Here is a 14,928-nt window from a genome sequence, read left to right as displayed (position 1 = left end):
TATACAGTAGTTTTGAAAAGGCTGTCAAAATGTTGTCAAACGGCTCAAAATATTCGTATCCCGGACGAGCCCCCAATTTGTTACGTGCAGAGAAAACGAACAAAAGGGTGAACTCAGCAGTTAACGTTTAAACAAAATTTATTACGAAAATAAAACTAATTGCTAAGTTAGGGATAGGATACAAGCTTTAAAGTGTACAGACTACTTATCTCAGCTGGGACGGCAAAGCTCCAGTCTCAGAGTTGTAACAGTCAGTTGGATGAATGAACAGTCCTTTGGCTTGCAGGCTTGAAGCTGCACAAAGACCACAGTATAAATCCAGCGTTGACAGTGAAGGTCTTGAAAAGTCTTGAGAATGACTACTGCTGGAGTTTAGTAACACACAAGAGACACGATCCCAAAAGTCTGACTGGAAGCTGTGCACGTCCCTTTTATAAAGGCATGTAAGAACAATCTAGAACCTTTTATTGACATGCTAATTACTGTTCTAAAATTATCTCCCTTACACAACTAATCAACTTTCCAGAACATTCCAAACATGACTAATTGAATTCAAGGTTGTGAGGTCATCAAGGGCAGTGACCTTGGGAATGTTCTAGACTGATTGAACTCAGGTCATGATGAGTGTGGGGTAAATGACCTACATGACAAAAGCAGGACAAAGCACATGGGATTACCTCTCTGAGCTCTGAGATTCTTCTTAAAGCTTTGTCTTGTGTTTGCGCCATGATACTCTGATAGGCAAAAGCACAAAATGACACAGGCACATTAAAATTGATGTTAAAGTAACACAAAATTATCATGGCAGTTGTAGTTAGCAATGAAGTACCACAAACCCACCCCAATATGATCAGTTTGTGCAGTTACTAGGGTGATGAATGTACACTGAATAGTTGCAGCTTTTAAATTTCCGTTTTTAACACAGGCAGTAAAACTGTAGCCAATATTGCGTCAACAATACATACATATGGACAGATATTGAAATGGTGGCAACTGCATAATGCTGAGCTTCAAAGAGTCTTGCTTCACATTCTTTTCACTTCACATGTCACATGTCATTGACTTGATTTGGCATAACCCTGAAGTGTGGATTAATTCTCTCAACATTTCTACATGATAAAAGCCTGCAAATGTATGGGTTACTTACTTTACTTTAATGCAGATATTGTGTACAGTATCTGTATGTGTGTATGCCTATATTCAAATTATTCACAGAATCTGTATGTGTATACCTATATTCAAATTATTCACAGTATCTGTATGTGTATACCTATATTCAAATTATTCACAGTATCTCACAGTATTATTTACACATTCAATTTGCAGAATTTTGTTGAAAGGACAGATGTTCATTTTTTGTACTAGATATGCATACAGTTAGATAGTTTTGGAGTTTGAAGACTTGCAACACGACATAAATCAAACATGTCTGCCATTGCGATAAACTCACATGATGTAGCAATATGCAGTTAGCACCATACCAGCTACTACTTTCTCTCCACAGTCATAGCAAGATATGCGACTTATTTTTCATTTATTTAGTTTTGAAATAAATTTATTTTGGAAGTTTTCTTCGGACTGCATTTAAATCTAATGATATGAATAGCTTTTTTTTGAAAACCCACTGCAACCTCTTCCATGCACCATATAGTTCTATGTTTATATCGGGTAAATTGGCAGATCAGAGCTCAAACATACCTAGCGCATGTATTGGAACTCCATGTATTGTGCAAATATGGAAAGCCAGAACCCCATAGGTTACAGCAAAAGGTGAATAATGATAACAATTACTAGTAAAATCTAAGATATCGCATTAACAGCATTCAGATTTAACATGTTAAATTTTTTATTGAACTCCTTCATGTGACACATATTACTTGCAAATCAAACACAAATTATCTGTACAATACACAATGCATGAGCCTTTACCATGCCAGTAATCCAAATCAATCAGGACATTTAGCTATCATTTATTTTTAAAACAACTCACACAAGTTTCTTATCAGTCATGAAAAGTCACTGCTTGCAAAGTTGTATGCATTGCGCAACAATGAATGATGTATCAAGTGTAACTCTTTTCCAAATGAGTTGTGTGTAACCTTTATCATCATACTTATGGAATATATTGAAAGACTCCGTCGCGAGCGGGCGCTCCGGCGCACTGCGACCTACGACCCTTTACCATGACTGAAGGCACACTGTTGAAATCCTGTTCTCCAACAAAATTTTGTTGGAACCAATCATATTACAGAAACGAGTTAATTGACAGTATGTAGGGTAACAAGACCGCCCACATCGCTCACTCAGTGCGTGATCGTGATTAGCATATTCAAAACTGTCGCCCGGCTTTTGTCCCGCCTAAGCTTTATATCATGTCTCGTTTGTCAACAAACACAACGTGTTTTTTCAAACTCAAAGTATCGAAAATCAAACGGCCCGAACGTTGACGTCTGTGTCTAGCGTTCCGATTTGATCATTATGGCCGATCCGAACAATCGCCGACTCGCATTGCCGAGGCAGTCAGTAAATGTTCTGATGTATATAATATTGTGTTGAAAACAGAGCAAAGAGACGCACTCAAAGAGTTTTTGCGGCCGCTATTTTACCAACAGGGCCCCACGGTATGGGAAATCTATGATTTACACGCTGGCACCCAAAGTTATGGACACACTTACGAACCGTTCAGGATCGATTGTTCTGGGGATTTCGCCCTGATTTCACTAATGAAAGATCAAGTGCAGAAGTGCAGCGAAATGGGTGTGAAGGCGGCTTTGATACGGTTCAGATCTCCCAAACGACGTACGTACCAAGGAACAAATTGTGCGTGGTAAATTCCAGGTTGTGTTCAGTTCACCAGAGGCTATCATGACGAGAGAGTGGCGGAGATTACTCAGTTGCGATGTCTATCAAGAAAATCTTGTTGGAATTGCCATCGACGAAGCACACTGTGTTTATTTTTTTACAAAGGCAGGCTCCGCTGTGATGCATGATGTCCAGACGTCAGTTCCACCATGGAGGTCTCTACTACCTCCATGGTTCCACTGTAAAGAGTTGCTTCAGTTTCTCGGCGATATCGGTCGTTTTCGAAAAGATCGACCTTTTCTTCCGAGAGTCTACAGTCTCCCCGCAGACTGCACATTCTGCTGCGCTCAGCGAGAAAGACGCTATGGGTTTTTTATAGGCTATAGGCATCAATTGAGCCATACAGACAACTGTATCTACATGTAAGTTTTTTCTCCGACATGCGGCTAGCCTATTAGCTTACACACACGTGTCGTTGTTTCATCTGCGAGCGATTATGCAATGTCGGCGCTGCCGACCATTGTTGTCTTGACTACCGCGTGTTCATTATGCCCGTAAACAGCCCACGTGAGCAATATTCAAATTACACTACCATGATCTACATATTTGAAAAGTCTGTGAAGTCAGTTGTGGGCGGTACTTTTTTTCTTTGAGTTTGCCGCGGCCAAGTAGTGTGCCTTCAGTCGTGGTAAAGGGTCGTAGGTCGCAGTGCGCCGGAGCGCCCGCACGCGACGGAATCTTTCAGTCTAACTTATGGAATATATTTGTAACACTTGGCTGCAAAGACTAGTTATTTTAAAAACTTTTGTGGCAACATGTGCAGATGACTTACAAATGTGGATTATGCCAATTATAACTGGAAATACATCCTGTTCTATTTTGCTTTGCACAGACATACTCACATGTCCTTACACAAACACAGCATGTCACATGGAATATTTTTGTAGCAAGTTTTCAATAATTATTTTTGTCGATCTTTTGGTTTAGAAAAACACACAAAAAAGACATGATAATTTTGCATTCACAAAATGGAACATACAGGGTGATCAAAATAATCACCAGACACACACTGAGGATGAATGCAACCTATAGAAATCTGCTAAATATCCTTACTCTACCATTTGACAACTTTACAATCGTCCTAACCACATTGCTTTATATGAACTTATTTCATGCATTCAATTGTCGATTAAGGTAGCGGTAAAGGCTAGAGCGTCAGTTATAAACTTCAATAAAACTATTAAAACATGAAAGTAGTCAACATTCTCTGTGGAATAAAAAAAACTAGACATTTGGGTCATAAGCATTGCAGAGTTATAGCCCATTGAAACTTCTGAAAAACTGACCAAATAAGAGGAAGTTGGGGAGTCCTTAGTGTATTAACTATGGTAGAGGTCCCCTAGCTTTTAAAAAAATGTTTGAAAAGGGAAAGTCATTTTTACTGTTTTCAGGAAAGTTTGTCAAGGCAGTGCTTGCATTCAGAATGCGTGACTGCTATTATAAATGCATTTTAGATTCTTTGAGTGTCAAAGAGGTGTCAAAAGTGAGATTAACCAAAAATACTGCTCTTTGACTTCAAAAGAGGGGTGCAAATATGGCTTGTTTTCAACAATTTTGACAGAATAACAGTTTTCCTACATAATTTTATACCAATTTAATCCAACTTTGAAATGAGATATGGACATGGAATTTTTACAGCCTATTAACAAGGTTACAGATAAGATTTGTATGGCACAATTTTCCTGTATTTGAAGTACTTTTTGAAAAATCACATTTTGAAATTTGAAAGAATTTTTAATAATTTTTTGATATGTAAACCCATGTAAAATCATAAAAACAAATTTTATTTACAAATCCTGCCGTACAAATCTTACAATTAATAGTGTCAACATATTTATGACTAATTTGGTAATATTAATTTGTTATTGAATTCGAAGATGTAAAAAAATATGAAAAATTAAATTTTAATATTGATTGGTGTCATATTTCAAAATCATGGCTACAAATATACAATTTTTATATTCTTTGGAGAAAGTATTAACTAAGGGAGTTATCCTGAAAATTTGAACTAAATATCTTGATTCTAACACTTGAAACTTGACATTAACTCTGAGAAAAGAATTGGTGCAAAAATAGCCTTTACCGCTACCTTAATACTGCTTATCTATTTACCCTCACAAGTTTTTTACCTTGTACATGTAAAATTCAACAGACACATGAAACACACTGACCAAAATGGTTCCTTTTTTTGTCTCTGAAACATTTGAATTAGTCTTCACAAATTCTCCTGACAACTTGATTTATGACCTCTTAATTTCAATTTTAAATTCCAAGGTTCTCTAAAATTATTCAGAGTTTGACAGCGCTCACCTTTATTTTTTCATTTTCTTTCTGTAAGTCTTTGTAAGCAGCGATGACCTGTAGACAAAAATGGGCACACAGTCAGTTCAGCTTGAATCAAAGTATTTGTTTCTAACCTGTAAGGACATCACATTTCATTCTCTACTTCAAAAAGTTCTTTATATCCGTATATTACATGAAATTTCATCACAATAGACAATCTTATTTTCTTTAATTTATAACTTGCTTGTGCTTAAACACACATGTAATAATGTTAACCTACAAACTACATAAATAGACTATCCGTGCACTGCACTTCCTTCTGGGAAATTTACAGGACTGTACAGTGCAATGGATACAAAATATGATGGTTGTTCCTGCTCATGGTATAGAATCTGTTAGCCCTATGTTCCTGAAAGAGGCCTATCAATGCAGTTTTAAATGATGGGATCAGACTTTATGTGGCATTGAAACTGAAATTTGACAGCTACATGATTAACCCTTCAACAGGAATTTCTCACATTAGAAAATTCTGGAACACCGGTTTCAGTATGAACAACTGTACAAAGATGATGTAAAATTTATTCCAAACAGACAGTATTATGTTTTATTTTTTTGTTGTATATATAAACATTTATGAATAGCTAAGGTCATTTATGATTTCTACAATTTCAAAATCCACAAATTAATTAATTTCCTTCCGCTATTCGCAATTGAACAAGCTCATACCCCTGAAATGTTGTATAGAGTTGGTGACAAAAACTGGTAGAAACTAACACATTCAGTCCATAATTGAAGGTAACAGTTTAGATCTGGTCATAGTATTTCATAGCACTTCATGGAGACTGAGGCAGCACTGGCAAAAAATCCATCCAAAATAAAAAACTATCATTTGAGTCTGAGTTGCTTGGTTTTGTAGTCAAAACATTTAAATCGAACAAAACGATTTTATTTTGCAATGTAATATATATTCATTAAAGCCGAGTTGTGATCAGTATTATCATATTAAATTGACAGTGTTGGGATATGAGCAATTAGGTTCTTATCCTACTTGTTGTCCTCATTGCTCCTGGCTGCTGACAATAGTGCAATGGTTCTACTCCGGAATAAAAAGGACGCGATGCGTTCTACAGACTCAGTACGCCCAAATAATCACGTGATGCCGGTACAAACAAACCCACATGTGTGTACTAGCGCGTATGGAAATACACGTACGTCTATGCGCGTTTGCGCACATGGCTTTGTTTGTACCGTGGTCGATTCGAATTCCGGGTTTGTCAATAGTGCAATTGGTGAAATAATGATGGTGCAATGAGTTTGGCACATTGTGATCTTAGTCTGTGATGTGAATAACCCAGACAAACTTTGCTTGAATGCAAGTTGATTAATCTCAAGGTGGGAAAGGTGTACATACTTCAAGGCATTTCTTCTTGTATCTGTGCATTCTGGTCTCCACTTTCCTGAACCTTTGGTAAATTTCTTCCTTTGAGAATGCATCCAGATTCACAACTGGCTCATCGATTTCACTCTCTGTATCCGACGGCTGATACATCTTCTGAGGCGTCTCGTATTGTGGGAAGAAGGGGCTGTCAGAAACGTTGGAGGATTGTGAGTCGCTGCGTGTTCGGCCGTAATCCCTCAATGGAGTGCTGGGAAATGGTAAATGTGCAGCAGTGTTGGGTCCTGTGTCAGCTGTAGCCTGGATAATACATGACAGAAAATAAACAGTTCACAAGCTGTTAAATGTGAAAGATTGGTCTAATCATATAGGATAACTGGAAATCAATGCATCATTACCATTCAAGCTCTGACATCTGTTCAAATCATTAATTTTCATTTCAGTGTATGGGTCCAAAACAATTAAACTCAAATTCTCTTTTTTTAGCTTGAGTTTTAAACTAAAAGAGTCTAATCAGGTAGAACTGGACAATGGACTTGTCCTGTACATTTCATGAGTGACAACCTATGTGCATGTCTACCTGCATAATTGTGTATGTCTGTATCATCTGCACGTCTCTGTCGCTGTCTGTGTTGTCTTTCAGTGTCTGTCTGTCTGAGCATATCTCAATTCAGACTACATATCTGTCCTCTGTCAACAAGTATGTCTGCAAGTCTGTCTGGACGTCACTTGTCTATATTCTGTTTCTCTTTATGCTAGGTTCTGTCTATATGTCTCTGTATACAGGTGTCTGCTAGTTAATCTTTATCTTTTTATGACTCACAAAACATCAGCTTTCTCAATTCCTCCCAATGATGTACATACATCTTTTATATGCCTACATTTCAGGATAACAATGACTTGACTATTTCTGACAGAATAAATTAATTTGACTTTACAAACACAAATAGATTAACGTCAGCTTCCAAGCCCAAGAAAGTCTTTTACGTTCTCCACTTTTCTGACAGCATTGATAGATCACCATCAATCAATACAAACTAAAGAAGTCGTTACCTCTTGCTGAGTTTGGTTTGATGGTTCCGATGGAGCAGCAGACGCAATCTCTTTGACCTCCGTACTTCCAGATGCAACCGTTGTTCCTGCATCTCCAGCACCAAGTCCATCATTCTTTCCGGTAGAATCTGGAGGACTTTCCTTCTCTTCAGATTGTGGTTGGGGTTTTTTGATGTCTGATTTCACAGGTGTTGTCTGTTGAAAGCATGAATGAAAGTAATGTAATAATAACCATTATGAAATGCATACATGAAACTTATGGAAAATTATAAAGATATAGTATATTCATATCAGTATATAGGTTTTGAAGTAATCTTCTAATTATATATCCAATATAAATGTAAACACCTCAAAACTGTTCAATGTTGACATCCTTTTCAAATGAAACTTTCATAAAATGGCGATAGATAAGTAAAGTACAAAAACACATTATGAAACATCATATTGTATTTCTTTGGTGGCACACTCTAAAAATTTCAGCAATACTGAAGATATTCAAATTTCATAACAAAGTCTCTAGCACTAGACGCTAAGGACATGATAGGATAAATACTTTAAATATGACACTGACAGAGGTGAGATGCATGAACTTGTGGTCTAAGTGTAAGAGTTAAAAAACTTATAAAAGAATTCTGCGGTTTGACAGTAGAACAAAGCAACTTAAACATGTACATGTAATGTCATTCTGAATGACTTTTCATTTATCACGATATCGTAACCCGGTTATAGGCATATATTGTTGGTCCACTTTCGGTAGTATAGATGATGACATTGTGATATCAAAATGTGTTCATGACTGTGCCAAAATGGTAGTTACAGGTAAGGTCATAAAATCTGGGTTTCATTCTTCAAATAAGTTTCTATTAGTGATGTACATTTCTTACAAGATAATTTTAACCACAAAACAGACAAACCGCCATGGTATAATACACTACAGGTTTACATGTAAATGTATGGAAGTATTTGATAGAGAAACCAGTAACTGGTGCATATAATGTTATATTCATTGCAATAGAAAGTTTAGTATTCCCCTCTTCTTAAAAGTTAAAAAGGAAAGAGCACAAGATGATTGTGAAATGCAGGGACATCAACCATTCTATATGTATACCAGGGTCACTCAACTATTATTTTGTAAACAATGGTAGTACCGGGGTCAGAAAATCAGTTTAACAAAGTACCAAAAATCATCCAAGGACAATGAAGTCTGGTAAGTAAAACACCGTAGGTACCAAACCTTGTAACTATGTTATTTAATGTTGGGGAAAACACTGGCATTTGACTATATGCATGCATAGGTATGGTAAGATTGTGTTTTGGGATTTCTGTACCTGGGATGCAATATTTTGCATTATTTAAAACCCTATGTACTCACTGTAAAGTACTTACAGTAGATCTTCTGCTATTCACAGAATCCCTAGGTGGTTTGTTGTCAGCTTGTGGTGTTACACTAGCTTTGGAATTGAAAGGGGATGATCTTGACAACTGCAATGAAATGAAATGAATAATGATGATCTTTTCACTTGTGAAGAGCAGCAAGCATGAAAATGCGCTTGTATCCCTATGACCATTAAAGCTAGCTGGTGGGTAACATTCTTACTAGGCCCATGTTCTGTGCAAAATTTATTTTTCTGATATGTAAACAGCGTTATATCAGACTAGATGACATATGAGACACCCTATCACCAACATGTAACAAATGAAATGCTTGGTGAATGAATACAACACTATTAAAAGGTTAAAACTTTGAACATGTCAACACTGTCCATGGTTATACTTTCACCACATGCAGTGCCCAAGATGGTTTTAAAAATGTTTCTGTGAAAGAAGGAATTCATTTTTGTTAATTTGTCCTTAAAGTTGACTTGAACTGAACATATGCACAACCTCTCTTCAGGGTTTCACTAAGATATCTGACAGGGGGAGGCTATAAAAGTACAGGGAGAGAACGCGCGAGAGGTCAAAGGGCAGAAAGAGAGTGAGAGGGGGTGTCTCCCTACTTGCATTAAAAATTTTGAGAAATTGATGTGTGTAATGGTGCAATCTGAGTAGTATTTTAAATTGGTTATGCACTGTGTGAAAATGACAGTGGACACTGATATTTTTATTAAATTTTTTGCTCAATCAGTGTCTGAGTCACAATATTCAATAATCCAGCAATGACAATACATTTGTACCTGGTATAACACAGCTCTCAGTTTGCCAGATATTGCAGATCAAAGAATTTGCAGGAATAGCAAAATGAAAAAAATTAAAAAGATCAATCATCAAATTCACCAAAAATATCTGTTATTTTAATTCTACACCACTTCATCGAGAACACTACAGAACTCTTCCTTTCATTCAGGCTCATTTCACTGTTTGTATAGTCACAATGCAACTTAGCATATTTATAGCACAATATTTATCTAACATGGTCTGAAATTTGAAATTGTTGCTGATCTTGAAACAAATTATGTCATACAGACACCATTAATTCATAAAATCTTTCTGTTCAGACTGTATACAATGAAATATCATCAAATCAGTTGACTATGTTTCGCACTGTTCCCAAACACAAAGCAAAAGAAAGATGAGAAACACATGGGACAAAAATTTGGTGATGTCTTTTTTTTATGGTAGTACGCGCCTCAGAGACAGATTTCGAGCTCTCAAACTTTTATAATTCTTTTCTGATCTACCTCTTGGGGGGATTCATTTTAAAGCACTTGGTGTAAGAAAACATTTCACCGTCTTATTTTTTTGAAAATCGAAAGTTTAATTTTTCTCCATAGGGTTAACACAGGGATGGCGGCCATTTTGAATTTCAATTATTGGTAAATGTTTAGTAATTTGTATCTCTAGTACCAAATTTGCCAGGTGATAGCTGATTTTTATTCTTGATTTTGAAAGAGAATGGTTGAAATATTCCTTAGGGAAAGTTTGAGCAAAAGTTTAAGTCTTTACTTTTGAGGCGCATACTACCTTAATTTGATCCAAATCCACATGAATGCATATTGCCACTGCATTACACACAAATTTTCATCGTTTAAAAATTACTCTCAAACAGAGAGCTACCTTTCTTTTCCCAAGATTTCCTTTTCATTCAAAAATCAATCAAAGACAGCTCGCTCATACTGTGCAATTGATTGCTCGACGCCATGATGCAAACTCTACCAAAGGCCAAAACATTCTCAATGATGCCATGGAATGATTTATCTGATTGGTTCAATATAGTGATGATTTTTGTGTATGACAGTCTCATTGGCTAGAAAGTATCTAACCCACATACATGTATGATAACACACACCAATTCATGACTTTCTGGCAGGCAGGCTGTGTGTACGTAATTTAGCACAGCAGACTTGTGTAATGCATTACCGCATACTTTATCACCCTTTTCATCTGTGATCTTCTTGTGCCATTTGCAAAATCTTACGTAGCTGTAAACTTAATTAGTGAACCAAAAGTCAGAGTCTGTATTTTTTTATTTCATTCACTATTTGTTCTCAACTTTTAATTATAGCAATCGAAATCGCCTTGCCAGCTGTGCAATTTCTCTGGCTGCAGGTTTCTAATGAAAATCCTCTCTCTTGTAAGGTGGGTGATAACTTTTAAGTTGTGTTGGCAGCAGGTGATATTTAAACACTGAGGCAAAAATCACTATTCATCATCAATTCAGATGAATGTGTCCCTGAAGGCTATTTTGTTGTCTTGGTGTATTGCAATATTTACACTTACATCTACAGAGGTACCCATCATCCCATGGTACATCAATGTAAAATAGTAGTATGAATATGTGTGCCACTTCATTATCCAGTAGCACAAAACTTTAAAGGTGTTTTCATATCAATCCTTGTTAATTACTTATTGAAAACTGTTCTGTGACGATTAATTCAACCATAGACAGTGGAGGTCTTCCCCCCCCACTGTCTATGACGATTAATTCAACGGGTAAAACAACTGATGAAAGCTGTCTTTATGTTGACTTTTGACCTTAAAATGATTGAGCATACGGCAGGATCAAGGGTGGAATATGGAAATATGACTGCTGGTCATAAACTATTATATGATGAGAGGGATACGAATCACAAATGGGATGCGACGAACAGTCGTATCAGTCTTGCTTTATTGGTTATATGTGAGAAGGGGTGTGTTGAATCATTAAAAACGCTTGCTGTCATGGCACGGTGGCTTTTCCGAGAAAAATGGAAGGTAACCGCACAGTCACCTGTGGTCCATTCCGCTCTCTGTTTATGCCCCCCTATAGACATGTGTACTTATGCCTGAATGTGATGAGAACCAAGTCAGGAAACCAAATGGCTATGAGGACTCAGCCGCCATGCCATCGTCGGCGATAGGGAATGATCGACAGTTACATGATAGATGAACTTGCTAATTTTCACAGTAAAATCGAACGCGGAAGATGACATGGCATGGTTTTTATAGCGATTCTGTTTCCTGACTTGGATTTTCTCAGGCATATGTACACACGTCTATGGGCGGCATAAACGCAGAGCTGAATAGACCAAAGGTGACTGTGGTAACCGGTTTGCAGGAATACAAGAGAAGTCGGCCAGTTGCGAACTCGGCCAGTTGGAGAACTCGGCCAGTTACGAACTCGGCCAGTTGGAGAAGTCGGCCAGTGGGCGAACTCGGCCAGTACAGTATGCACCCAATTAGAATATATGCTCCATTATAGTGTTTCTTTTTTTGAAGTTTTACTAAAGTTATATGCGAAAGGGATCTAAATGTCATTCATAAGATGAGCGTAATGTTTGCAAACTTCACAGATCACATTTCAACGCACGTAAAATTAAAGATGGCGGTGTATCGCGATCGTGGTAGCGAGTTTTGCAGCCTTCGTCGTAGTTACACTTGAAGTTCGTTAAAAAAGTCATAGGAGATGGTGAAGCAAATTAGTTAAGAGTCATCAAGCCAGGAATTTCATGAAGAAATGGCATAATGTTTGCCTGAACTTTAACACGGTACGCGCGCGATCTGCAGAAACACTGAGGCAGACCGTACATGTTTTGCAGGGTGGACGTGGGAGCTCTTCGACTTCGAGTTGTTTAATGAATGTTCGTAGTAGTATTAAACCGACAAAATAACAAAAACTATGGTAGTAAAAAGTTAAATTGTTTGACATATTCAACTGTGAAGAGAATGCGTATGCAATCATATTGCTTTTTTGCGTGTGGCCGACTTCTCCTGGCCGACTTCTCCCACTGGCCGAGTTGGTCGGCACCGGCGCTGGCCGAGTTCGCAACTAGCCGACTTCTCTGGTAACCGGTTTGCAGTTGGCCTTGCACTGTTGCACATGCAGTTGTGTACACCTCTTTATTATGCCCGAAATTAAACGGCAAAAACTGTAGAAAGTAGTTTGTAACTTGCTGCAATTCCGTAGCTTACAATTTCCTCGATGATTCTGTGTGGTCGGGAAAGGTGGGCCCACCTTTCCCCAAATACATTCACAAAATGATCGGGGAAGGTTGTGGGCTACCGAACTGAAGCAAATTAAATGGCAGACATGAACACACCCCTAACATATCGATAATTTATCGTAAAAACATATATAAACCACACCTGTTCTGTATTCCCGCTAGGCTGCGCTGGTTTAGCAGGAGACTGTCCGCTATCTTCCAGCCTTTGCTTCAATTTTTTGAACATTTTCTCTCGATGATAATATTTCTTCCGCGAGCGACGGGTCAGAATATCAGGCGGACGCCATCTTTGATTCCTTAATATTTGAACCACCTAGAACAGTGAAATATTGTAACTATACGAGGGAGTTGATTGCAAGTTCAAGTTTCTCACCCATAATGCAATGGTATTCCTCGCATTTTCTTTAAGGCAAACGTTTTGGAAACAAGTCTACATTGTTTGGGGAACTAGTTACTTTCGAGTAAGACAACACTGACGGCAGTTTCTATGGCATTACTGAGCCCTCATCGATGAATTTTGCACTCACTTGTGAGGTCAATTTTGTGCAAATGTGCGCATGTCTCTACACGTGGCTGCGACTTCTTGTAGTTCAGACTTCAGGTCATCAGGTCATCGGAATTCGGCCACAATGAGTTCAAAGTCCAAAACACCCACAGGTCACTCTTCAACAACAGCTTGAAGAGTAGCAGGGACACATATTTCCATTATTTGTGTTATTTGCCCTTTTTCCATCCATTCACGGTCCATATTTTTCCATCTGACGCCCTCAATAGCCTTGGCCTCCATCATTCCATGTGTTATTTGCCTATTTTCCATCCGTTCACAGTAATTAACCTTTGCCTCCATCATATTTCCATTTATTTGTAATTTGCAAATTTCCCATCCGTTCGCAGTATATTTTTTCATTTGACGTCCCCAAAATAGCAGTCATTAGCCTTGACCATGGAGTCCATCTATCATCCCATTGCCATCACGGTCCCTGCACAAAGGGACAGTGTCTATATGAATGATTTCAGTTGAAGGAATATGGCTAGGAGTGGTAGTATAGATGGCTTGCACGGAAGATAGATGACTGTGGGAAGATATATAGCAGATTAAAATAGTAAAACCTGGCTTCATATACCAGCCATGGGTTTTGTGTACATTTGTTTTCCATCCCAGGGTGGAAATTACACAGTTTTAAGGGGGCGCTGCACCCAAAAACACTGCATAATTTGCTCAAAATAATATTTTTAGCAAATATTCATTCAATTTAATTAATTTGTTAACCCAAGCATGAAAAATAAAATATTGGTTTGGTTCTTCACCTTTTAACATGTCAAGTGGTCGTAAATTGTGTGATAAATAAGTGTTAACTTATGTAAATAAAATATTGGTTTGGTTCACCTTTTAGAACGTCAAGTGGTCGTAAGTGGTGTGATAAATAAGTGTTAATTTATGCAAATGTATGCAAATTACCTGATTCCTTGGCTTGTCTTTTCTCCCAATTTCAAGATTTCCAAAGATTTAACTTCACTCTGGCTGGATCAAGTTTTCTGAAATTTCACATGCACTCTAAATGCTATATAACAAAACGACTACGTATTTTGTTTGGCAATAAAGTTCCTACATTTTGAGTAGGAGGCATTTGAATATTGCTAATCAAGTTTTCAATCGCTTTTATTGCGTGACAGTCTTTCAACCTGTGCCATTTTAGAATGGAAATAGATAATGCAAAACAAAATGGTAATATTTTTCTTCGATTTGTTTCAATTGAAATAATACATTTCAGAAAAAAGTATCAAGTTTTTAACTTAATTTTTATCATTAATACCAAAATTTAGGTTTTTTACTCCAAATATACACCAACTGCATCCTTCAAGTAAACTATTGCTACCATACTAAACTTTAGATTCCCTGCTTTTTTGAAAATA

The 14,928-nt window shown here is 37.4% G+C and overlaps 1 protein-coding gene across 1 annotated transcript in view; it reads right to left on the bottom strand.

Moving 5' to 3' along the window:
* LOC139141130 (golgin subfamily A member 4-like) overlaps window positions 1–13,363 on the bottom strand; it is a 53,323-nt gene extending 39,960 nt beyond the window's left edge. Inside the window, 6 exon segments of the mRNA XM_070710725.1 lie at window positions 678–734; window positions 5,173–5,220; window positions 6,557–6,841; window positions 7,595–7,789; window positions 8,981–9,076; window positions 13,157–13,363. Coding sequence (XP_070566826.1) covers window positions 678–734; window positions 5,173–5,220; window positions 6,557–6,841; window positions 7,595–7,789; window positions 8,981–9,076; window positions 13,157–13,240 — 765 coding nt within the window. The 5' untranslated portion in view covers window positions 13,241–13,363.
* Window positions 13,364–14,928: the final 1,565 nt, after the last annotated feature.

Source organism: Ptychodera flava, chromosome 9, assembly GCF_041260155.1.
Source record: "Ptychodera flava strain L36383 chromosome 9, AS_Pfla_20210202, whole genome shotgun sequence".
NCBI lineage: Eukaryota > Metazoa > Hemichordata > Enteropneusta > Ptychoderidae > Ptychodera > Ptychodera flava.
Note: the sequence above shows the minus strand (reverse complement) of the source record. Positions and strands in the feature narration are given on the sequence as shown.